The sequence below is a fragment of the Ylistrum balloti genome, unplaced genomic scaffold (assembly GCF_031769215.1).
Source record: "Ylistrum balloti isolate Yb309-2 unplaced genomic scaffold, AGI_CSIRO_Ybal_v1 Utg372214, whole genome shotgun sequence".
NCBI lineage: Eukaryota > Metazoa > Mollusca > Bivalvia > Pectinida > Pectinidae > Ylistrum > Ylistrum balloti.
In genome coordinates this window covers 87,248-115,239 of record NW_026783041.1, presented here as the reverse complement: position 1 = coordinate 115,239, position 27,992 = coordinate 87,248, and the positions used below count along the sequence as shown (strand labels likewise).

The following is a 27,992-nucleotide window of genomic DNA, read 5'->3' as shown; positions in this document are numbered from 1 at the left end:
ATCATAGGAAAGGACCAGACCATATCATAGAAAAGGACCAGACCATGTCATAGGAAAGGACCAGACCATATTATAGGAAAGGACCAGACCACATCATAGGAAAGGACCCGACCATATTAAAGGAAAGGACAAGACCACATCATAGGAAAGGACAAGACCACATCATAGGAAAGGACCAGACCATATCATAGGAAAGGACCAGACCATATTATAGTAAAGGACAAGACCACATCATAGGAAAGGACCAAACCATATCATAGGAAAGGACCAGACCACATTGTAGGAAAGGACCAGACCATGTCATAGGAAAGGACCAGACCACATCATAGGAAAGGACCAGACCATGTCATAGGAAAGGACCAGACCACATCATAGGAAAGGACCAGACCACATTGTAGGAAAGGACCAGACCATGTCATAGGAAAGGACCAGACCTTATTATAGGAAAGGACCAGACCACATTGTAGGAAAGGACCAGACCATGTCATAGAAAAGGACCAGACCATGTCATAGGAAAGGACCAGACCTTATTATAGGAAAGGACCAGACCACATTGTAGGAAAGGACCAGACCATGTCATAGAAAAGGACCAGACCATGTCATAGAAAAGAACCTGACCATGTCATAGGAAAGAACCTGACCATATCATAAGATATATTATCACTGTCAATGTCAAGCCTATTTTAACTGACATGTCACTCATGAGGATAGCACGGGCCTAAATTAGTTTGATCAAAAAAGAAAAAAAAATGACGTGATCCCTTGACAATGGTGACAGAGGGACTGCCCAAGTAGGCTTCTACAAAGTAAGGTGCACATATACATAGAATATTGGAGCATATAGAAGCTGTACCTACAAGGAGGAAGAAATGCTCACTTTGTTTACATTTTTCATGATTTCAATTTATTCTCTTCATAACAAACAATATTAAAAAGAAATAAAAAGTCCATCAGAAAACAATTGCCCTTTAGAAAATTCCCTTAACTAACCTTTCATAATAAAGTACTTCACAATCAATCACTGACCTCCCGCAACAACCTCACACTTACGCAAATATCACAGTTATTCAGCAACACATAATTGACAGTCATTCAAAAAGTAGTACAGATAAAAACAGGTTATACTGGGTAGGTTTAATCCAACCATATCAAAATAGATGGTTGAATACCAGTACAATACAGAGATCAATTTTCGCTGTTAGAAAACATCCCACTGTATATATATTCCTTTTAGTTTCTACTCATAACATAGTCTTCTCAGCTTAGAAAAATGTGCAAGCTCTACAAATGGCTAGGCAATATATATAGCATGGACGGCCAAGATTCCACCAGATTTTATGGTTGATAAAAGTTACATTTTGTTCAAAAATAATTTTCAGAGAGCTAATATCCATATCTTCAAAGCATGAATAGGTGAAAGAGCTCCTAAAAACCAACCAGATACTGGTATTCATAATTTTAATGGTGACAGTATATATAAACGGATATCAATGAAATGTGAAAATATAATCATTTGCAGGAGAAAACAATACTAAAGAGTATTTCAAACGAATGAACGCTGAGGGTTAGGAAAGAAAATGCTATAAAAGTAATTAAAATGTGACCCAATAACACAGTTGCTGTGGCAGAATAAGATGAGATACAAACTTCAAAGTTTTTACTTTTTTGTGAAACATGACACATATATGATTAAATCTTATTCATTTATTCAACAGAAAAAGAAAGAAATAAAACATGATTTTTACTTTCAATGTCAAGGCACATAAAGGTAGAAAATTTCCCCTAAAATCTTCCAATGTTTATAAGCAATTTTATTCAGTGTTTTAGGTACATATTACTATCATAACAGGTCCAACCAGACAATCACACCAACCCTCAAATAAAGGCTCTCCAGGTCATCTAGTTTGACATGTTTAATGGAACTGTGTTGCAATTGATAACAGCTAGTTTGACATGTTTCATGGTTCTGTGTTGTAATTGATAACAGGTAGTTTGACATGTTTAATGGTTCTGTGTTGTAATTGATAACAGCTAGTTTGACACGTTAAATGGTTCTGTGTTGTAATTGATAACAGCTAGTTTGACATGTTTAATGGTTCTGTGTTGTAATTGATAACAGCTAGTTTGACATGTTTAATGGTTCTGTGTTGTAATTGATAACAGCTAGTTTGACATGTTTCATGGTTCTGTGTTGTAATTGATAACAGCTAGTTTGACATGTTTAATGGTTCTGTGTTGTAATTAGTTATGTATGATCATTTTGTTTAGCATTGAATACACCAGATATAATTTTGTAATTACCAGTATTGATGCATCGTTCTCTATTGGCTGAAAGAAATTTAAACAATGGGATCAGCAATACTTGTATCACATTATGTTATATTCTAAATTAAAATTGACATAGTAGTGTGACATATTGACATAGTAGTGTGACATGTCTTCATGTGCCCAAAACATTGAATAGCATTTGCCTGCACTTTCCCAAGATTTTAATACAATTCTTCCATTAAATTCAAGAAAAGAATTTGTACTCATCACCTCCTTCCTCAGACATACAAGTCCTAGTTAACTCATGACATTGAACAGCTAAACAGCTATATTTCACTTTCACTTTCTTGCACCAATTGATTTTCTCAAAGTTCATCAAAATATATGTCTGATCCAATACTTCATTTTCATTATAATAAACTCTCCCTTCAATTCAAAAAGAATATATTCTGCATGGTTGATTGATTCTCATTTTTTTGTTACTTCATTACCAATAGTACCTGATATGACATATTTTGTTCCTTTTGCAGATTAGTGAATCAGGATAATTTATGCTCTTGTTTTTAGATAATACTGATATACATGTTCTATTGACTACCAAATATAACCTTGAGTTTTTTTCTTCAGGAGACATTCATTAGTCATTACATTGAGAGAAACAAGCCTTGTAGACATGTTTGAGTCAGTCTGTCATCAGACATATTGAGGAGCCACCTTGAGCCCAGAGTCCTTGCTACGGTCGTATGAGTCAACATTCCACTCTGTGTTATGCACTATGAACTTCATGCATAATTTGTAGACTGTATGCTTGGCCTTTATTTCTACTGTCATTGCAATGAAGAAAGCCACAAAAAACATGACACCACATGCCAGAGTGATGATCTCCTCCAATGTAAGCTCCACCTTGTTCTTGGGAAACTTGGTTATCTGCCCTTTGTCCGATAAAAAGCACATCACTGTGGCTATTGCACAGCCAATCATTATGAGGAGATTCAAAAAGAATATGATATGGAGTATCTTGTCTCGTGTGTTCACTTTTGGCCACCTCCAGTTCTTGAACTAAAAGTTAACAAATGATAGGAAATACTAGTTATTGATAAATGAATTCCATGAGGATCAAAATATGATACTACCAATACCTAAACACTTTCCACACCTGTTGTGCTTTTGTTTAAATACTAATGACTGGTATGTATACATTTCTTGCACATTCCTTCCATTCCCTTGGACCAGATGAGCTTTAAAAATCCATCCTGTACTTCTAAAGAAGTAGCAATAACAAAAATTGGTTATGAAAAGATGATGGAAGATGACCAGATGACACATGTAGTAAGGATATTATGAATAGCCTACCATCTGGTGAAGGTCAGTTAATAAATGCAGCCGGACAACAAGCCACAATAAAAGTCAATGTGGTCACTATACAATGTATGTGGATATCTACTAAAGATAGTAATGCATTTCATTACACTGCACTATCTCAGTTTAAACCAACACCTTGATTAATTCTACTTAAGTTATGAATTCATTTACTAGTATGGGAAAAGTTTTCCTACATTACCCGGTATTTGTTCATTTCCTGTTTTTGGCAAGGCTATTGTAATACTTATGAATTATTTATAAACTTCAAAACCTAATTATATTCCTGTATTTTTCTTTACTTACACATGCATAATGATGCTACACCTCATCATTTTCCCTACCTTTTCCTATACCCGTCCAATTTTCCTACCTGTTTCTATACCCGTCCAATTTTTCTACCTGTTTCTATATCTGTCCAATTTTCCTATCTGTTTCTATAATTGTCAAATTTTCCTACCTTTTCCTATACCTGTCCAATTCTCCTACCTGTTTCTATACCTGTCCATTTTTTCCTACCTGTTTCTATACCCGTCCAATTTTCCTACCTGTTTCTATACCCGTCCAATTTTCCTACCTGTTTCTATACCTGTCCAATTTTCCTACCTGTTTCTATACCCGTCCAATTTTCCTACCTGTTTCTATACCCGTCCAGTTTTTCTACCTGTTTCTATAGCTGTCCAATTTTCCTACGTTTTTCTATACCTGTCCAATTCTCCTACCTGTTTCTATAGCTGTCCAATTCTCCTACCTGTTTCTATACCCGTCTATTTTTTCCTACCAGTTTCTATAACTGTCCAATATTCTTACTTGTTTCTATACCTGTCCAATTTTCCTACCTGTTTCTATACCTGTCCAATTCTACCTGTTTCTATACTCGTCCATTTTTTCATACCTGTTTCTATACCCGTCCAATTTTCCTACCTGTTTCTATACCCGTCCAATTTTTCTACCTGTTTCTATATCTGTCCAATTTTCCTACCAGTTTCTATACCTGTCCAATTTTCCTACCTGTTTCTATACCTGTCCAATTCTCCTACCTGTTTCTATACCCGTCCAATTTTCCTACCTGTTTCTATACCTGTCCAATTTTCCTATCTGTTCTATACCTGTCCATTTTTTTCCTACCTGTTTCTATATCTGTCCAATTCTCCTACCTGTTTCTATAACTGTCCAATTTTCCTATCTGTTTCTATACCCGTCTATTTTTTTCCTACCAGTTTCTATACCCGTCCAATTTTCCTCCTACCTACCTGTTTCTATACCCGTCCAATTTTCCTATACCTGTTTCTATACCTGTCCCTGTCTAATTTTCCTACCTGTTTCTATACCTGTCCATTTTTTCCTACCTGTTTCTATACCTGTCCAATTTTCCTATTTTCCTACCTGTTTCTATACCTGTCCAATTTTCCTACCTGTTTCCATATCTGTCCAATTCTCCTACCTGTCCAATTTTCCTACCTGTTTCTAAACTCATCCAATTCTCCTACCTGTTTCTATAACTGTCCAATTTTCCTATCTGTTTCTATACCCGTCTATTTTTTTCCTACCAGTTTCTATACCTGCCTAATTCTCCTACCTGTTTCTATACCCGTCCAATTTTTATACCTTTTCCTATACCTGTCCAATTTTCCTACCTGTTTCTATACCTGTCCATTTTTTCCTACCTGTTTCTATACCCGTCCAATTTTCCTACCTGTCCAGTTTTTCTACCTGTTTCTATACCTTTTTCCTACCTGTTTCTATACCTGTCCAATTTTCCTACCTGTTTCTATACCTGTCCAACCTTTTTTCCTACCTGTTTCTATACCTGTCCAATTTTCCTACCTGTTTCTATACCTGTCCAATTTTTTTCCTACCTGTTTCTATACCTGTCCAATTTTCCTACCTGTTTCTATTTTTTCCTACCTGTTTCTATACCCGTTTCTATACCTGTCCAATTTTCCTACCTGTTTCTATACCCATCCAATTCTATACCTTTTTTTCCTATCTGTTTCTATACCTGTTTTTTTCCTACCTATACCCATCCAATTTTCCTACCTGTTTCTATACCTGTCTAATTTTCCTACCTGTTTCTATACCTGTCCAATTTTCCTACCTGTTTCTATACCTGTCCAATTTTCCTACCTGTTTCTATACCAGTCCAATTTTCCTACCTGTTTCTATAACTGTCTAATTTTCCTACCTGTTTCTATACCTGTCCAATTTTCCTACCTGTTTCTATACCTGTCCAATTTTCCTACCTGTTTCTATACCTGTCCAATTTTCCTACCTGTACCTGTCCAATTTATACCTGTCCAATTTTCCTACCTGTTTCTATACCTGTCCAATTTTATACCCCAATACCTGTTTCTATACCTGTCCAATTTTCCTACCTGTTTCTATACCTGTCCAATTTTCTACCTGTTTCTATACCCGACCAATTTTCCTACCAGTTTCTATACCCGTCCAATTTTTATACCTTTTCCTATACCTGTCCAATTTTCCTACCTGTTCTATACCTGTCCAATTTTCCTACCTGTTTCTATATCTGTCCAATTTTCCTACCTGTTTCTATACCTGTCCAATTTTCCTACCTGTTTCTATACCTGTCCATTTTTTACCTGTTTCTATACCTGTCCAAATTTCCTGTTTTCTATACCTGTCCAATTTTCCTACCTGTTTCTATACCTGTCCAATTTTCCTACCTGTTTCTATACCTGTCCAATTTTCCTACCTGTTTCTATACCTGTCCAATTTTCCTATACCTGTCCAATTTTCCTACCTGTTTCTATACCTGTCCAATTTTCCTACCTGTTTCTATACCCATCCAACTTTTCTATACCTGTTTCTATATACCTGTCCAATTTTCCTACCTGTTTCTATACCTGTCAATTTTCCTACCTGTTTCTATACCTGTCCAATTTTCCTACCTGTTTCTATACCTGTTTCCTATACCTGTTTTTTCCTATGTTTCTACCTGTCCAATTTTCCTACCTGTTTTTTTCCTATACCTGTCCAATTTTCCTATACCTGTTTTTTTCTATACCTGTCCAATTTTCCTTGTTTCCTAATTTTCCTGTTTCTATACCCCAATTTTCCTACCTGTTTCTATACCTGTCCAATTTTACCTGTTTCTATACCTATTTCCTATACCTGTTTCTATACCTGTCCAATTTTCCTACCTGTTTCTATACCTGTACAGTTTTCCAACCTGTTTCTATACCTGTCCAATTTTCCTACCTGTTTCTATACCTGTGCAATTTTCCTATCTGTTTCTATACCTGTCCATTTTTTCCTATCTGAAACCCATCCAGTTTTCCTACCTGTTTCTATACCTGTCCAGTTTTCCTACCTGTTTCCATATCTGTCAAATTTTCCTACCTGATTCTATACCTGTCTAATTTTCCTACCTGTTTCCTATATACCTGTCCAATTTTCCTACCTGTTTTTTCTATACCTGTCCAATTTTCCTACCTGATTCTATACCTGTCCAATTTTCCTACCTGTTTCTATACCTGTCCATTTTTTCCTACCTGTTTCTATACCCGTCCAATTTTCCTATCTGTTTCTATACCTGTCCAATTTTCCTACCTGTTTCTATACCCGTCCAATTTTCCTACCTGAATCTATACCTGTCCAATTTTACTAACTGTTTCTATAACTGTCCAATTTTCTTACCTGTTTCTATACCCGTCCAATTTTCCTACCTGTTTCTATACCCTGTTTCTATACCTGTCCATATACCTGTCATTTTTCTACCTGTTGTTTCTATACCCGTCCAATTTTCCTACCTGTTTCTATACCCGTCCAATTTTTCTACCTGTTTCTATACCTGTTCAATTTTCCTATCTGTTTCTATACCCGTCCATTTTTTCCTACCTGTTTCTATACCCATCCAATTTTCCTATCTGTTTCTATACCTGTCCAATTCTCCTACCTGTTTCTATAGCTGTCCAATTCTCCTACCTGTTTCTATACCCGTCTATTTTTTCCTACCAGTTTCTATACCTATCCTATTTTCCTACCTGTTTCTATACCTGTCAAATTTTCCTACCTGTTTCTATACCCGTCCAATTTTCCTACCTGTTTCTATACCCGTCCAATTTTTCTACCTGTTTCTATATCTGTCCAATTTTCCTACCTGTTTCTATACCTGTCCAATTTTCCTACCTGTTTCTATACCCGTCTATTTTTTTCCTACCAGTTTCTACCTGTTTTTTCCTACCTGTTTCTATACCTTTTCCTATTTTCCTAATTTTCCTACTGTTTCTATACCCGTTTCCATTTTTCTATACCTTTTTTTTATACCTTTTCCTATACCTGTCCAATTTTCCTACCTGTTTCTATACCTGTCCATTTTTTCCTACCTGTTTCTATACCCGTCCAATTTTCCTATCTGTTTCTATACCTGTCCAATTTTCCTACCTGTTTCTATACCTGTCCAATTCTCCTACCTGTTTCTATACCCGTCCAATTTTCCTACCTGTTTCTATACCTGTCCAATTTTCCTACCGGTTTCTATACCCATCCAATTTTCCTACCTGTTTCTATACCTGTCTAATTTTCCTACCTGTTTCTATACCTGTCCAATTTTCCTACCTGTTTCTATACTCGTTCAATTTTCCTACCCATTTTTATACCTGTCCAAATTTCCTACCTGTTTTAATACCTGTCCAATTTTCCTATCTGTTCTATACCTGTCCATTTTTTCCTATCTGTTTCTATAGCTGTCCAATTTTCTTACCTGTTTCTATAGCTGTCCATTTTTTCCTACCTGTCTCTATACCTGTCCAATTTTCCTACCTGTTTCTTACCTGTCAAACTTTTCTACCTGTTTCTATACCCGTCCAATTCTCCTACCTGATTCTATACCTGTCCAATTTGTATACCTGTTTCTATACCTGTCCAATTTTCCTACCTGTTTCTATACCTGTGCAATTTTCCTATCTGTTTCTATACCTGTCCATTTTTTCCTACCTGAAACCCATCCAGTTTTCCTACCTGTTTCCATATCTGTCCAATTCTCCTACCTGTCCAATTTTCCTACCTGTTTCTAAACTCATCCAGTTTTCCTACCTGTTTCCATATCTGTCAAATTTTCCTACCTGATTCTATACCTGTCTAATTTTCCTGTTTCTATACCCGTCCATTTTTTCCTACCTGTGTCTAAACCCATCCAGTTTTCTTACCTGTTTCCATATCTGTCCAGTTTTCTTACCTGTTTCCATATCTGTCCAATTTTCCTACCTGTTTCTATACCTGTCAAATTTTCCTACCTGATTCTATACCTGTTCAATTTTCCTATCTGTTTCTATACCCGTCCATTTTTTCCTACCTGTTTCTATACCCATCCAATTTTCCTATCTGTTTCTATACCCGTCTATTTTTCCTTCCAGTTTCTATAACTGTCCAATATTCCTACTTGTTTCTATACCTGTCCAATTTTCCTACCTGTTTCTATACCTGTCCAATTCTACCTGTTTCTATACTCGTCCATTTTTTCATACCTGTTTCTATACCCGTCCAATTTTCCTACCTGTTTCTATACCCGTCCAATTTTTCTACCTGTTTCTATACCTGTTCAATTTTCCTATCTGTTTCTATACCCGTCCATTTTTTCCTACCTGTTTCTATACCCATCCAATTTTCCTATCTGTTTCTATACCTGTCCAATTCTCCTACCTGTTTCTATAGCTGTCCAATTCTCCTACCTGTTTCTATACCCGTCTATTTTTCCTTCCAGTTTCTATAACTGTCCAATATTCCTACTTGTTTCTATACCTGTCCAATTTTCCTACCTGTTTCTATACCTGTCCAATTCTACCTGTTCTCGTCCATTTTTTCATACCTGTTTCTATACCCGTCCAATTTTCCTACCTGTTTCTATACCCGTCCAATTTTTCTACCTGTTTCTATATCTGTCCAATTTTCCTACCTGTTTCTATACCTGTCCAATTTTCCTACCTGAATCTATACCTGTCCTATTTTCCTATCTGTTTCTATACCCGTCTATTTTTTCCTACCAGTTTCTATACCTGTCCTATTTTCCTATCTGTTTCTATACCCGACTTTTTTTTCTTACCAGTTTCTATACCTGTCAAATTTTCCTACCTGTTTCTATACCCGTCCAATTTTCCTACCTGTTTCTATACCTGTCCAATTTTCCTACCGGTTTCTATACCCATCCAATTTTCCTACCTGTTTCCATACCTGTCTAATTTTCCTATCTGTTTCTATACCTGTCCAATTTTCCTACCTGTTTCTATACTCAATTTTCACCTGTTTCTATACCCGTTCCTACCCATTTTTATACCTGTTTCCAAATTTTCCTACCTGTTTTATACCTGTCCAATTTTCCTATCTGTTCTATACCTGTCCATTTTTTCCTATCTGTTTCTATAGCTGTCCAATTTTCGTACCTGTTTCTATAGCTGTCCATTTTTTCCTACCTGTTTCTATACCTGTCCAGTTTTCCTACCTGTTTCTTACCTGTCAAACTTTTCTACCTGTTTCTATACCCGTCCAATTCTCCTACCTGATTCTATACCTGTCCAATTTGTATACCTGTTTCTATACCTGTCCAATTTTCCTACCTGTTTCTATACCTGTGCAATTTTCCTATCTGTTTCTATACCTGTCCATTTTTTCCTACCTGAAACCCATCCAGTTTTCCTACCTGTTTCCATATCTGTCCAATTCTCCTACCTGTCCAATTTTCCTACCTGTTTCTATACCCGTCCATTTTTTTCCTACCTGTTTCTAAACTCATCCAGTTTTCCTACCTGTTTCCATATCTGTCCAATTTTCCTACCTGATTCTATACCTGTTCAATTTTCCTATCTGTTTCTATACCCGTCCATTTTTTCCTACCTGTTTCTATACCCATCCAATTTTCCTATCTGTTTCTATACCTGTCCAATTTTCCTACCTGATTCTATACCTGTCCAATTTTCCTACCTGTTTCTATATCTGTCAATTTTTTCCTATCTACAATCATATTGATTGATGGAGAGTATGAAAAATCTACTTTTATAAGTATGTATAATAAGAGTACAGGCCTACATGTTTATAGGTACCAGACTGAAATAAACTCAGCAACAAAGGGGTCGCCAAGCTGAAACCAGTGAAAAGACCAATTGAAGTACATAAAGTTTAAGAGTCACAGTCATGATGATGTTCTTTAATACATTTTTGATGACACTGAGAGGAATTTTATCCCCTTGTCTTAACCATAACCAAACCTAAGTAGAGCAGAATTATATAAATCTGTTATCTAAATTATCTAAATGTGCTTCCTATAGGCGTATTTCCGTTTTCATATCTTTTACTGAAGTTATAGCTAATGCTTAAAATAAAATTCTTTCGTGTTTCACAACTAAGTTATCAAATTTTTAAACAATATAAATTCACAATTGTCAACAAGTCATTTTTCCTCTCAAAAACGAGGTTAAATAGTCAAGTATGTTTACCTTGAAACGCTTGTGTCTGTGAAACTGGTAGTGGCAAAGTTCACAGCGTGGTTGCTTCTTCGTTTTTCTGGTTGATATATCAATCCACCTCTACAAAAGATGAGATTAATGTGTCATCAGAAATGTCAAGGTCACATTAAGTTGGGTACAGCTATATATATATAGCTAAACCATCGTTCAAGGTCATTAAGTTTGGTAACACTAACAATAAAACTCATTTCTGTTGAAAACACATGAATCGAATACATCAAATGAGTCCAATATCATATTCAGTACAAATTTTTTTCTCTTCTTTATCTGTATCATAATTACATATTACATGTACTGCTTCAGCAGGGGCCATATTTCTGTACTGCTTCAGCAGGGACCATATTTCTGTACTGCTTCAGCAGGGACCATATTTCTGTACTGCTTCAGCAGAGTTCATATGCAGGCACCCTTTGGTACCGCTTGCCTTCAGCAAGGGACACATTTACTGCTTCAGCACTATCACTTCAGTAATTATGAATAAGTGTTCCTACAGTGGGTTATGATAATCAATGTTTTGTTATGTATTCTTATCTTTAGATTTGGGATCAATATTCTACAATAAGAATGTTTAACTTGTTCTGTCTATATGGCTTGCTGCAGTGTTAAGCAAAGTTTAAAATACATTCCACTTCAATATCAATCTCACCATTTGCTTTTATCAATGTGGTATAAAAGACAGCTTTTGTATATTCTGTAATATTCCTTTTCTTAGGTTTAAAAAGTTCTAATCCATATCTACAACTTCTTAAAATTTACATCAGCTGTGCGTATCACAAAGCCATAATCTCCCAGCACTGGTCCATACAATACCACTAACCTACATACCAGCTGTAAGCAGGACAGTAACCCTGTATTTAGAATATTTTATGTATATATATACATGAACAAGTTATACGTAAGATTGACCAATTAAATCTTGGCATATTTCCATAACTTTAATTTGTTGTGCTAATTCTATGTGTACTCTTTGTTATATGTACACATCCTCTGGTACAAACCAGTTGTTTACAGGTTTTGGATATGATAATAATACTTCTTTCTTAGCATTAATTCATAATCAAAGGCAGATTTTAAGTTGCAGAGTAAACTCCATAGTAGGTCCCAAACATCCTCTTTCCTTCTGTGATATATACTGAATTGTTTTTTATCAATACAAAGATCTGCTTCCTTGTAGGGCTCATATTGGTGTCTGACAGAACTATTATATGAAAGTGTGCTATGCAATGTCAGATTAGTTCATTAAGTCCTCACATTAATGCCAGCACTGAAATTGGTGAACAATATATTAGGTAGCTCGACCTTAAATACACACATACACACAATCATTTGAGAAAATCTCAGACTTGGGAAACTAGCTAGATCAAAATTGAAATTTGTGACCATCTTTTGGAGTGTTTTTAATACATTTCATCAACGAACATCCAATGTGGAAGCCTAGCTGCCTGCCTATGAAAGAAATCCAAGCAAAATAATTTTAATGGTATATATAAGAGAAGATAAAACACAATTGTAGCATATCTTAAGGCTGTATTCTATATCAGCTGTGGAAAAGTCATTGTGGTCTACCAAGTGCAGAGGAACCAGATGGTATTAGGATTCCTGAGTGAAGGCTTTATGTATCTCACACACAATAACTCCCTCCACTTTGTGTATAAATGTACATGTGTAGTCCTTACCAGCTAGCTATAGCTGACCGATTTCTGTACCAGTGCCTCTCAACACCAAACATTTCAGCTATTTAACAAAACCCAGACAAGTACCTACTCCAAAACTACAACATGTTCCAATTCAACACTTTAATATGCAGTATTTCTATAAGTGGGTCAACTGATCTGCTAAAATACAAAGTTATTTATTGTTTGTAATACATTTATGTTAGAAAGCATACAACTGCCACATATCTGCTGGTGACTCTCACAACGATCTGATACGTCTTTACACTTTTCAGTCAATACTGATACACTACAATGTACATGCTCTGACAAAAGCACAAATAACAAGTCATAATATATACACTATTTTTTTTTTTTTTTTAGAATTCATGGACAAAAGCTGACAAAAATAAAGTTTAAAATGACAACACTGGTATGAAGCGAAAGATGATGGTAGGTAGGAAAAATATTTTATACACAGAAAATAAAATATTGTTAAATTTACACACTGTTCAGCCAAGGTCACAAATAACAGTCATCAATAACAATTTGTGTGATAAAAACATGCAAACATCAGAACACAAAGACACATTGACAGACCATGTCAGTAACGCATGTTATCAAATAGTAAGATACACAAGTAAAGCAAATTTAATGGTTTTTTTTTCACATTTTATCAACAGAAAACAATTGGGCAATCAGAAATGAACGTCAACTAACAATGTTTGGTGTATCAGACTGATATCATTTACAGGATGTTGAAACTACTAACACCATAATAGCATCTTTAGAGTTTGTAGATGATTCAGCTCTTGTGGGTAAAAATGATAAAATCAGTATTTGACAATACTATTTGTTGTCAAAATACAGGATGGCCAAACTAAACTTTAGATTACAGACAATTTTTCAAGTGACTTGAGCTTCTTCAAATGTTGCTGTAAACACAGAAGAAACCAATTCAATAATATCATGACAGATTACTATCATGAAATAGCTGATCATGTGCATGTGTGTGTTTACATGCGTTATACACATATTGGCAAACAGCCAAGCACAGGACTATATGTGGTTGTACTTCAGAATCTGTGATTTTAGTCTAGCTCTGTTGTATCTGAGAATTTCTAGTTTTAATTATATCTTATTGCTGTCACTTCAAATAGCATATCATTATCATGCAGCGAACATGCATTAGAATCACCAAAGAATCAGTGTCTGAATAACAAAAATGTTAATGTGTATTATTCATGTCTTAATTCAATGATGATCGGTTCATATGCATTACAAATGAATAGTTTCCCTGAGAATAACATCTGCTATGGTAAATAGTACTGGAAAAATATGTTCAGCTTATGAGTACAAATTAATCTTAAAGGAGGCCATCTTATGAAAAGGAAAAAAATGGATTCTGGAATGGAATGGAAAATATACATGTATACTATAATTGTATAAATTTGTGCTTATTCGTTACTAAGCTACTCCAATGTTTACCCCCACTTTTCTACCTCAGAGACTGACAAACAAAACACAAAGCTAATAGTCCAACAGGCTTGTGGCCCGATTAAAAGTACTTGTCTGCTGACAAGAATTTTACTAGTTCTGAAAATTTACATTTAGAAATTTTCAAAACAACATTTTCAGCATTGACACATTGTGCAACAAGTTTTAATTAAATCAATTCAATTAAGTTGTGAATCAATTGTTGATACATGTATAATGTTTAGTCGAAATTGTTACCAACAGCAGATAGAGTAAACATGGCTGATCTTGCATTATAAATCAAAATCATTAAGAGCATATAACAAAATGCTAACTTAGATTATATTTGTGAATCATCATTTTGGTTTTTGTTTTATTAAATTGCAAATACCCACATTTCACTGCAAATAAGCCCCCTGCCGCAAATAAGACTCCCCATCATTTTTTCCAATTTGCCAGGAATAGGAGGGTATTTGTTGTGTTTTTAGTGTTCACATGTGTCCACTTATTTTTTATTTCAACTGGGGATAATTAGCTAACAATCACAGTGACTGAGCGAGAGGGCAACGCTAAAAACATGCAAAAACAACAGTGTCGCTTTGACGTATTGAGAAGACTTTGACACGTTGAGTCTCAAGCCATATCAGTGTCGTTAAATAGAGAGTAAAAATCCAACCACGACACAAATCATCATGCCTGCTACACAAAGACATTAAACAGTTAAGGAGAACTTAGACATTGTAACTGGGCTGGAACAATGGCCGAAATCTCCATCAGACAGCAAGAGATTTCTCCGTCGACAGGAAACTCGTCAGACAGTGGGATGGAGACTTTGAGAAACTCCTTGGCCATGGAAAAGGAACAGACTCCAAGAAGAAGCTTGGCACCAACCCAGCGCCAAGGTCCATTAAGTTTGACGACAACGTGTTTGACTGGATCGTCGAGGAACGCGCCGAGGGTCGACCTGTCTCCAATTATCAGCTGCAGTCTAAGGGGAGAGAACTCGCCAGCCAACTCCGCATTGAAAACTTCATAGCCTCCAATGGATGGTTACGCCGGTGGAAACAGTGTTTCAGCGTTGGAATACGATGATCTCAGTAAAATATATTTTGTTATATTGTTAATAAAATTATTGATCCCATTTTTGTCTTTGGGTTATTTTTGATGACAGATAGGCCAAGTTATTGTTCCTTATGACAAAAAATCCAAGATGACGGACACATGACATCAGGGGGATTGCCCGCAAATAAGCCCCCTCCCCTCTTTTGACAAGTCTTTTTGAACTGGGTGGGGGGGTCTTATTTGCGGTAAAATACGGTAAGATTTCTCATGGCAAATGTCTTTGTTTTTGATTTGGTTGACAGAAGTAATTTTTGCTGTGACATTCAGATAACTTTTGGACCCACTGCTTATACTTTGTGATAACTCGGAACACTTTAACTCTACCACTAAAGTAGGTATAGTATTTGTTACTTGTTTCCTTGTGTTCACTTTTCATTCTAGGAAACACAAAATAGCCTGCTTAAGTGCTGACATTTGATGATTTGCACAACGTCTCACAAAAGTAATATGTAATGGCCAATGGTTAGGTCTGTAGTTCTATTTTAAAAGTTTGTGAAATTACATGAAAAAAACTCATCTGGACTACATGTGTAGCTAGTTGCCAAAAATTATTTGTCCTTCAGTAAAATCCACTCAGGACAAGTGAACCAGTGTCTTTTCAAGGCCCATCCTAACATTTCCCAGGGTCCTGTGTATATGTATTTTATCGTCCTTCAAAAAGCCCGGGTCATTTTAAGGAGACTGATGGGTAAACATGAAGTGTAGGCACAGTCCATTCCTGTTTCCAGAGAAACATTAACTGTCAGGGTTTTTCAATTGTGCATCATAATAAACACTATAAGTATGTGGATACTTCTGCAGTAATTATCACAGGCCTTCTAGTTCTTTGGACTAAGTGGTTCATTGCACACACTTATGTATGAACATGTACAGAAGGCTACATACTGCAATACCTTATCATTGGCTCTGTGAATGGGGTGCATGCAATCATTACAATTCATGACAAATCTAGATCTGAAATGTGTTAAAATGCTATGACTGAAGTTATACAAGAGATCCCAGAGGGATCTTCGCCTCCACCATTGTTTGATCTTTACTTCATCTTTGAAAGTAAGACTTTTTCCCTTCTTTTCTCTTCTCTGTTTTTGCTCTTAATGATAAGAAACTGAACATTCCTTTGCAGAAATAGCAATGATAGTCTTTACCTGCCAAATCCCAAATGGCTGTCTGGAAGCCATTTTGTTTCATCTGATCAGTCCAAATCAAATAGGCACAACGAGAAACAAAAGGGAACATACATATGGAATTTGAGGTATTCATTCAGTACTTAGAAACAGGAATAACAATCTTTACACGGAAAAATCCAATATGGCTGCCTGTCGGTCATTTTGTTTTTCTGATCAGCCCTAAACTCAAATAGGCACAACTAGGGACCTAAAGAACCCTATACATGAAATTTGAGAAAGACCTATACAGTAGTTCTCAAGAACTAGCGATAACAAAAATTGGTTATGGACGGACAATAGACCATGTTCGCAGAGTGATTTGAATAACCCACCAACATCAAATGGTGGGCTCAAAATATATATATGATGTATATGCTTGCTGACACTGCAATCTTATTCTACTTCCCATCTCCTATCAAACTTAGAACAGCTTAATACATGTTATGGTCAAAGCCTTACCTTTAAACAAGTGTAATGAATGAAGCCTAATGTCCCAGAGCATCTACATGGAGAGAAAAGCGGATCAGCTATATCTCCTGGAAGTTGACAGATCCTACAAATCGGCAAGAGGTCTGTTCCTGTAACAGAAGCTTCCCTGGAGTAGAACAACTTTTTCTGAGGTAGAGGTGTAAGGTTAGCACTGCTCATGCTCACGGTACCGATGGTGTGAATACTTGCAACAGTCAAATTTGAGCTTGCAACCTGAGCAAGGTTCAACACATTAAAATCTGGTTCCTCCATTTCTTCTGAGTTTTTCTTCATGAATAACACATTCCTGAAAATACAAAAGTGTAAATTCACAGGTTACTCTTTTTGAAGTAACTGGTTTCTCTTAATTCTGTTTTTTTATCCAACGTTTTCATTGTACAGAATAAGACAATACTGAAAGAACAGTTAAGCCAAACTTTTACACAAAGCAACTTCAAATCATTGAAACAGATTAATTTCCAATCATGAAACAAGAAATCCCAGAGGGATCTTGATATCCACCAATGTTTGATCTTTATATGCTCTTTAAAAGTTGGATCTTTTTTCTTCTCTTCTCTGTCATTTAAACATTCCTTTGCAGAAACAGTAATGATAATCATTACCGGCCAAATTCAAAATGGCCACATGTCAGTCCCAAAATCAAATGAGCACAAGGAGAGACAAAAGGGAACATACCTATGAAATTTGAGATAAATCCATTCAGTACTTCTTAAGAAATAGCAATAACAATACAAGAAGGCTGCCTGTTAGCCTCTTCGTATTTGTTGATCTAACCCAAAATCAAACGAGAAAAACTAGGGACCATGGGAAAGCTACATATGAAATTTAAGTAAGATCCATCTCTTACTTTTCAAGAAATAACCATAACAAACTTCATTGAAAAATCAAAGATGGCTGCCTGTCGGCAATATTGTTGCTTTGATCAGTTCCAAAATCAAACAGGCACAACTAGGGACCATGGGAAACCTACATATGCAATTTGAGAAAACATCCATTCAGTACTTCTCAAGAAAAAGTGATAACGAAAATTGTTTACAGACGACAGACCAGGTGCAGAGTGATTTGAACAGTCCACCATCATCAGATGGTGGGCTAAAAATACCACACACATTTTCTAATGAACTTAAGACTTGCAAAAGATTCAACCTAAGCTCCAATCCTCTGCGATTATACTGGACACATTACTGACTTGAACAATGCATACACATGCATGTACATCCTTTATGTATAATCAAGAACACCATATGGCTATTATATATAGAAATTAAACTTTACACATGCTGTGTAATGCAGAGATGGGACTAGTTCAATGTACATATCACTATCAGAAGTAGATCCAGATGGATGCCTGCAGAAGCCATCTTTTATTTATTTTTCTCTATTAGAAACTAAAATGAAAATCACAAGATGGCTTTAACTTCCAGTATATGGTATCTGACCAAGAAACTGTCTGAAGGGCTTCAGATCAAAAATATCAGTTTTCATATTGCAGCCCAGACAAGCTCCTCAGACATATATAAAAAGCCAAATTTCACATCATCAGCATCACAAGCCTGTTTGCTTAGGGATAATAAGAAAATTTGATGGCTTCTATTGGTGAACATCACAAATAGGTTTTCATTACATTTTTGTCGGTGGAATATAGAAATTTATTAATTTCATAAAAAATTACAACAATAAATTTTCTTATGGTGATAAAACTTAAGTATTTTCGACCAAGCACACTGGTGCTTTCTTGTCAAATTTTCTGTTTATACGTAAATGAAGACAAATAGTAGTCAAGATTCCATCAATCTGTCTACATTTTTTTCAAGATCTTGGCACCAAACATTGTTCGACCTTGATATGCTCTTTGAAAGTTGGATCTTTTCCCTTCTTCTCTGTTTTGCTCTTAATGATAAGACATGTGAACATTCCTTTGCAGAAACAGAAATGACAATCTTTACCCGCCAAATCCAAACTGGCCACCTTGAAGCCATTTTGTTACTTCTGATCAGACCCAAAATCAAACAAGCACAAGGAGAGACCAAAGGGATCATATGTATGAAAATTGATAGATATCCATTCAGTACTTACTAAGAAATAGGGATAACAATCTTTACTAGGCAAAATCCAAGATGGCAGCCATTTTGTTTTTTCTTATCAGTACCAAAAGCAAACAGGCACAACTAGGAATCAAGGTAAATATACATATCAAATTTGAGAAAGATTTATGCTCTAGTTCTCAAGAAATAGCAATAAAAACTTTCAAAGTCAAAATCCAAGATGGATACCTTTTGGTCAATTAGTTTTTTCTGATCAGGCCTTAAAGTGTACATTCATTGGCAGACATTACTAACGCCATTTATCTAAAAAAGAAAACGGTCAATGTATAAATTATACAAGAGATCCATGAGGGATCTTGGCGCCCACCATTTGAGGATCTGTTTTCAGTTCTTGAATTTTTGTTTATTTTTTTTTTATTACAGGTGTTGTAAATGTACTCAATGATGGCACAAGATATTTCTATTAAGCACCTATTAGTAAATATCATTTGAAAAATATCCCAAAGTATTATTAGATATCAGTCAGTTACAGGTGGATAATGGACATGGTCTTGAATCAATATGATAGAATATCAAAGAAAATATGCTTGTGCTGTATTACTGTCAACATCCAAGAAGACTGCCTGTGGGCCACCTTGATTTCAAATCAGTCCAAAAAGGTACAATGCACAACTAGGGTCCAAGGGAAACCAATACCTATGAACTATCAGAAGGATCCATCCAGTACTTCTTCAGAAATAGCGGTAACAAGATTTTACTCTCAAAATCCAAGAAGGCTGCCTGTAGCCATCTTGATTTCGAATCAGTCCAAAAAAGGTACACTGCACAACTAGGGACTAAGGGGAAGCTCCCTATGAAATCTGACAAAGATCCATCCAGTACTTTCTCAGAAATGGCAGTACCAAATTTTTCTTTTTAAAATAAAAGAAGGCCGACAAGCGGCCATCTTGAATTCGGATCAGTCCAAAAAAGGTACAATGCACAACTAGGGACCAAGGGGAGACTGCATATGAAATTTGACAAAGATCCATCCAGAACTTTTCCAGAAATAGCAGTAACAAACTTTTACTTCCAAACTCCAAGATGGCAGCCTGTCAGCCATCTTGAATTCGAATCAGTCCAAAAAAAGGTACAATGCACAACTAGGGACCAAGGGGAGACTGCATATGAAATTTGACAAAGATCCATCCAGAACTTTTCCAGAAATAGCAGTAACAAACTTTTACTTCCAAAATCCAAGATGGCCACCTGTCAGCCATCTTGAATTCGAATCAGTCCAAAAAAAGGTACAATGCACAACTAGGGACCAAGGGGAAACTGCATATGAAATTTGAGAAAGATCCATCCAGAACTTTTCCAGAAATAGCGGTCACAAACTTTCACTTTCAAACTCCAAGATGGCCGCCTGTCGGCCATCTTGAATTCGAATTAGTCCAAAAAAGGTACAATGCACAACTAGGGACCAAGGGGAACCTGCATATAAAATTTGAGAAAGATCCATCCAGCACTTTTCCAGAAATAGCAGTAACAAGAATTGTTTACGGACGGACGGACCACGGACGCAGGGCGATTTGAATAGCCCACCATCTGATAATGGTGGACTAAAAAATTGGTTGTGGATTTTTTCAGATATTCATAGATTTGTGAAATGACACCTTTACAATATCGCATTACAGTCTGTTGAAATCAGTGGGAATGTGTGACGTCACAAGTGTGATCGAGAACGAAAACTTGTGACAGATGCGCGGTTTGTTTAAGTTTTAAACATGAAAAGTTCGTCCAAACGCGGCAATAGATGCGTGGCATTTGGATGTGCCTGGTTGTGACAGTTCATTCCGCAGGAGTAACCGTGTTCCCCCTAGGCCCCTTTTTAAGGGCGCAGTACCCTGCCCCTATTTATTGCCACCCTGCCTTTTTTTGTTGTCACCCTGCCCTTTCTGAGTGATCTCATTGTTTGTAAATTATTTCAATGGCTAAATGCCCTTTTTCATTGAACATGACGTGTCACAAATGCCCTTTTTCAATATTAGCACCCTAACAATGAGTTATAAAAATAAATTTGTGACATCCCCTGTAAAACATTATAATGAAAAATTGAATGGCGATATTATTTTCTGTAACTTTTGTGTACTAGCTATATGTACATTTGAATTTTTTAGTATGTGTATTTTGTAATAAATCTTTAATGGTTTCATGACTGTCTTTAGCTTTTATCAGCAATCAATGTAAATTAAGTAGTGATATTTGTAGCATAATTAAATATACAAGAAAGAAATATGGCGATGACATCCCATAATACCAGAATTTGGACAGATATTATAAAGAATATGTTAATGCACCTATAACACTGTGACAAGCACACTCCTTTTATCCACCAATTTATTCACACACTTCTCCCAACAAAGTTATCTTCAAAAGAGTAAGAGTGAATGTACTGGGGAGGTAATAACTGAATGGAACATGGTAAGGATTATCTCCCTTATCTCATTATAGTAGCTTAACATTAATTACAATTCATCTATTTAGTGACAGAAATTATTCTTAAAACGTTGATGATTGAAGAAAATATATCTTAAAAAAAAACAAACAAAACAAATTAACTTGACAGTTCCATTATTAAAAGTTCAATTGGTATGAACAATGTATACAGATAAATATTGATACAAGTGACCATCATTGGGTTAGACCATCCTCTAGTCACAGGGATTATTATGCCCCTCTCAAGCACAGCACACTAAACAAATTCCTCTGGCATTTTTCCTCTTTGAAGCACGTCCAACGGTTCAATTCCTGAGGCTTCTCGCTTTGTCAAAGAATTGGCTAGCTGTATCTTTCCAGGACACCATTTGACTTCAAAACAGTTAAGTTTCATTTCCAGGATAGCAGCAATATCTATTCTTAGTCGTTTGTCATCTACAAGTTTTGAAGACTGTAATGCTTTTGTTGTCTATGAAGGCTGCAAGAGGTATGTTGTGCTCCTCAATCCCACAAATGTTTTCTACTACTTTTCTAAAGTACACCGCAGATTCAAGTCCTTCCTCCAAACTCAATGCTTCAGCAGCTATAGTAGATCGCACTACTCTCTTGATTTTGTTAGATTTCCAGTATATTGGACAGCAGTTTCCCAGCCGATCTTTAATCCACAGAATGTGCGCTCCAGTACTACCTTTGCCATTGTTGATGTTCCCTAATGCGCCATCGGTGAAAAGGAAAATTTCCCAGTCCTGTATCAGATGTCCTTGTAGGGGTGGGTACAACTGAATAGGTTTTATATCCTTCAACTTCCCTATGGCTTTGATTGCTCTCAACAAATCACTAACCAATGTTTTGGAAAGTTTTGTACTTAGATCAACTAGTTCAAACGCCATATCCGGTCGTGATCCTTGCACTGCCCAGTTCAATTGACCGACTAACTTACAAAATTGAGACTGCTCACTGTCAGTAAGCTGACATTGTTTTTGAGATGCACAACCAGGGTCAGTATGCGGGTGATAAAGTTTATCCAAATACTCTGAGTGATCAAGCATGATTCCATCTTTGTTTTGCTTAATATGGAAACCTATGTACTTGAAACACCCTTCCTCTACTCTCCCTGCTAGAAATTGCTCCCTAAGTCTGTGTATCATTTCCTCCAATGCCTCATCACCAGCGTGAAGAAAGTCATCAACATGACAACATATCATTCCAACAAGGATTCCATCATTCATCAAAGTGAAAACAGCAGGGTCAAGTTTCAACTGTTTGAAACCTAGTTTTGTAAGTTCATCTTTCACACTCAAAAAGGACTGTCTTGCACCATCTTTCAGCCCATATAGGCCATTTTTGAGCTTCCAAAGATAGCCTTCCTGTGTATCACTTTTTATATACACATCACAATTTAATTCCTTTCCTTGTAGAAATGCTGATTTGATGTCTGTGGTTTTGACATTCCAGTTTTTGCTAGATGCTATCGTAAGGAAAATTCTCATAACCCCTTTTCCAACAGTGGGGCTATCCTTCGGTATAAATGAATGTTCTCCAAACCCTCTTGCCACGAGTCGTGCTCTGGTTACACTGTCTTTACTTGTAATCACTCACCTTGTAAAAATTTTGTTTTGTCCATTATCTTCCACTTCTTCATATGTATCAAACTGACGCAGTTTCTGTAATTCTACTTGTTTTGCTATCTCACTATCAGGATTAGTCATCAGTTGTAGCATTTACTTCCTCTTGACCTTTGTTCAAAGTTTTCCATTCTACATGGCCCAAATCAACACTTTTCATTTCATTACAGACATCATCCTTTACATTATACCAATTTTTGTTCCTTCCTGTAGTCTTGCCTGCTCTGCTCACTACTGTAGCATTTGCCCATTTTTCAGATTCTGGCAACTTGTATTGAATATGCTGATTCACCTTGATGTGACCTTCATTCTGGGGGAAGGTTATTTCACTGTCACCATTCTTCTCACAGTTTTCTGACGTGCCTTGACCAGTAATTGTTTCTGAAATATCCTGTGTAGACTTGGGAGTGTCGTTCTGACTGACAAAATCATTATTTTCCTTTGTGATACCTTCTCCATGTGTATTGTTGTCTTTGATAGATCCACTGACTTATCCGCCTTATCCTTTCATCAGCCTCTGTTTGTATGTATGCCTTTCTTGTCTAATGTAAAGCATTCAAGTGTTTGAAAAATGTTTCACTAGTTGTTGTCCCGTCCAAAGCTGGTGGTTCAGGTTGCATTACGTAGGGTAGATTAGGATTCTTTCCAAATACTAGCTGATGACTGCTGAATCCATTCCACATGATGAAAACAGACACTGATAATGCCAGTACAAATTACAAGCGAGTGTGACTTTGCAGATGGTGGGCTAAAAATATAAAAAAAAAAAGTGGCCACACTGGTGAAATATAATGTATTCCATATGAAAAGGGAAACTTTTGTATATATACTATCTTTTATCTTTAACGTTTTAATTGCACATTTATGATTATAATGTATCCGTGTAAATAAATATAAAGAATTATAATTTATTGTTTATTGTGAATAAAGTAACTTCACTTTTGACATACTCAGGTGATTCAGGAATTTCCCATGCAGTACTCTGTACTGGTAGTACGCCGTCCTTAGAACATAGATGTCCAGGCTTACACTCCTGAATCCATTTTCTGTATTGTTTCACACTAGTGACGTCACACGAATCCAGGTGGAAATCCAGGTGTTGAGGCTAGTCCCTAATGAGCTTGTGTATGACAGGTGCAAACCGGGAAGTTTAAACAGCGATATCTCGGCAATGCCGTAACAGATTTTATTAGGGTTTTCGATATTTATTTCACTTAACACGACAGAATATTTATATGTAAAAAAAGTTGCCATTAAATGTACACTTTAAATCAAATGGGCACAACTAGGGACTGAATTGAACCTATAGATGAAATTTGAGAATGATCTATACAGTAGTTTTCAACAAATAGCGATAATAAACTTGCGGAGTTCCAAGATGCCACCAATCGGCCATTTTGTGTTTCTGATCAAACCCAAAATCAAACGGGCACAACTAGGGACTAAAGGGAGCCTACATATGAAATGAAAGAAAGATCCATCCAGTACTTCTCAAGAAATAGCGATAACAAAAATTGTTTATGGATGGACTGACAGACCATGGATGCAGGGCGATTTGAATAGCCCACCATCTGATGATGGTAGGCTAAAAATGTATGAATACCAATTCCAAATTCTGTCATCTTGAAGAGTGTAACCCAAACTATCTGACATTAAATTTAAAGGACATGCTAATAATTCTGTGACTTTTTCTGAACAACAATTTATTCTATGTATGAAATAAACATACAAGTCAGGAAAGTCACATTTTCACAGATTTTAAAGTTGAAATGAAGAGCAATTTCTCTTTAGTCCAGTGGGAGATGCTTAGATAGAGATATTGAACCTTGATTGCTGTTGTCTTCTGGGTCCAATGAGGGAGTAGTCAAGAAGTTAAGAGTACAGGTGACCTTAGTAGCCTGGACTAGTGGGAATTTCCCTTTAGTCAAGCAGTATATTTTCTGGCTGGAGACCAACCGGTCACTAGTTCAAATCCCAGCGGATACAGTGTATTTTCATTAAGGTCAAGGCCCTTTCTTTTTCAAAAACTTTTGTCAGGCTACTTTTTAAAGCTACTGGTAATGCATGATGACCCTTTACCAAATTAACCACAAAAGACCAAAAGTTAGAAATCAAGGAAAGGTTAATATTAACCGACATTGATGGGATGTTAGATCCAAACAAGATGTGTCAGCTTTCATTTTCAGAGAAGTGAGCTTGTCCTTTGGAAAAGCTGAATCAGGTTGCCCTTCCTTTGGAGCAAGTGAGGTTGACCATTGTGACAGGTAAGCCAATAATTAAAGCAATGATGACCCTCAGTCCTCTGGGGAAAAATCACAGAGGGCCATGGTTTGTACAATATATTTGTGGATTGATTAACGTTACCTATAAAACATAAGGTAAAGTGAGGTGACAAAAGTATTTCACATTTTATGATGTCGCATTGCTTAAAATCTATTGATACTAGACAGATCATGTTTATTTTTTACACTGGAATTCCTGAGTTAGGATGCATGTGTCGTCACTGATTGCTTAATAAATTGTCATTTTTTGCACCATCTGTCAATCCAGCAAACCATGGCGAGTAAATAAAAAAGAGCTGACATCTGACCAGAAACAGCAGATTGTAGGAATGGATGATACTGGGTACAGAGGTCGCAAATTCATTAGGATATAGTCGGTCTACAAAGATTTTGAAAAGATATGAAGAGGTGGAAAATTTTGAAAATAAACCCAAAAGTGGATGGCCGTGAAAAGTTAGTCAACTAGTGTTCTAATTAGCACTCTAAATCAGCATGTGAAAGTAATAACGACAGTGTTTGAAGGATTTAATGATTGAATTCAACAGGCCTGTTTCACAATTCAGTGGAGATAGTAAGCTGAGGGCTATCAGTGATGGAAATATAAACTCTAGGAAATACAGAGATATTCAGGAATAAAACTCATGGCCTGTAATTGCCAACCATTTTCCCAATGGAGAGTTTGTATTCCAGGATGATAATGTGCCCATTCGCAACTCTTCGAAGACTTTTCAATGGAAAACGGAAAACAAAATTTATTGTTTGGACTGGCCATCCCAGTTTCCAGATTTAGATGTGATTGAAAATGTGTGGAGGATAATAAAAATCCGACTGGAGAAAAAATACAAGCAATCACAAACCGCGCCGACTTGATCGCTGCCGTCAAAAGAATTTGGGCTACGTTTTCCCTGACATACATAAATAACCTATTCCACTCCATACCGCGAGATGGTTATGCTACCAAATACTAAAGCCTCGGGTAAAAATATTTATATCTATTATCCGAGAATAATAGTTTAATACTGAACTGCTACCGACGACGTAACGTTGTCACTGTTGCTAATTAGACCCCTGTAACGCACGATCACTACAAAAGCTAATAGGATGCCATGCACTGTTTCTTTTGATATTAGAAAATAAAACAAAATAAAACTGGTCCAATATAGTTCATGTTTTCCTTTTTTCAAAACTCGGTGCGCACTGCCCAGTATACTCACCGAAGGGTTAGCTGTAGGGTGTTTACATTTTCATACCGTACAATGGCCTGATTAGTAGGTGAAACGCAGTTTATTATAAACAAAGAGTATTGTTTTTATGAAGGCTTACACGTGTATTCACAAGGTCAATGTAAATGGTTTCAAAATGAAACAATTGATATCCATGACTATGTAGAATAAGTTGTTAAATGAGCCAAATGGTTGTTTGCTGAAAATTCTTGTCGTGACCTCGAAAGATCAGCTGTTCCATGGCTGATCTTGCAAGGTTCAGCAACTCGACCACCAGTTACAACTCAAAATATGATAACTGAGTGCTTAAGTTTGTTCCTACGGAAGCTTATCCATAAACCCGTCATTTTATCTGCGATACAGCGTTCACACCAGTGCTTACCTTGAACGAGATATAAAAATCCGACGCGTTCCAGTCCTGTCGACTTTCAGCTGTCACCAGTTTTGGCCGGTTTATATTTGATCACGTGATCAATGTGTTTACATGCGCTTAACCCATCTAAACTGGGGACGTTCTCAAAAGGTGAATGAATAAGAAATATTTTCTCATTGGCTGTGTAATTCCTGATTGTAAATGCATCGCAAAAATACATCATTAAGATAACACTATGTATTATGAAAACGTCAGAACCTTCTGATATAGATAAAACTTGTAATTTACAACATCTTGCATATTGCTTGTCGCGATGTTATATCTCATTATCTCCCTTGGATGATGGTAATCTGCAACCATAATACACCTATCGGTGTGTACTCACATCGAGATTTTTTTTTTAGATCCGGAGTACTCTGGATTTTGAATTCCTGGTGAACACCTAATGTCTTTGATTTATGCGTTCAAGATTTGTAAAGACAACGGTATACTCAACTGCATGGAAACCACAATGTCTGAGTCATCTATATGACGCAGGATTTTAAATATAAATGTAATGCAATATAGTAGTGTTATCTACTGTAAATACAGGTACCGTGCAATTCCTTCAATGCACATTACCAGTGTGGAGTTGAAATCTTTATTTTATTTAATTAGTTTTGGTCGAAACCGTAGTCGCTTTTTAATTGTGGTTCCTTGACGTTCTTAAAATGCAAAATCTTCAATACCGACCGTTCGAAGTCCAATGATAGTACGCTCTGGCGAATGAGACCCGAGTGAAAATATGACCAAATCGAGGTTGAAGAAAACTGGGACACGTGTGTAATATTACACTGACAATTAACTTTACTATGGTGGATATCCAATTATAGTATTATAGAATACACACCTATCTTGCGAGACGTTCTCTGTAAGACCCGGAATAAAAGAACTATTGACTATTATATATATTT

The 27,992-nt window shown here is 36.3% G+C and overlaps 1 protein-coding gene across 2 annotated transcripts; it reads right to left on the bottom strand.

Annotated features, from left to right (window-relative positions):
• Positions 1–637: 637 nt before the first annotated feature.
• LOC132564347 (E3 ubiquitin-protein ligase MARCHF8-like) lies at positions 638–27,110 on the bottom strand. Of its 2 annotated transcripts, none has more exons than XM_060229001.1 (4): positions 27,049–27,110; positions 16,984–17,299; positions 11,079–11,168; positions 638–3,327 (listed from the first exon to the last, which is right to left on the bottom strand). In XM_060229001.1, exons 2-4 carry the CDS (start codon positions 17,284–17,286, stop codon positions 2,962–2,964), a joined length of 759 nt encoding a protein of 252 aa, XP_060084984.1. In that variant the 5' UTR covers positions 17,287–17,299; positions 27,049–27,110; the 3' UTR covers positions 638–2,961. The 2 variants fall into 2 exon arrangements, with proteins under 2 accessions (XP_060084984.1, XP_060084985.1); XM_060229002.1 differs by lacking the exon at positions 27,049–27,110 and adding an exon at positions 19,287–19,346.
• Positions 27,111–27,992: the final 882 nt, after the last annotated feature.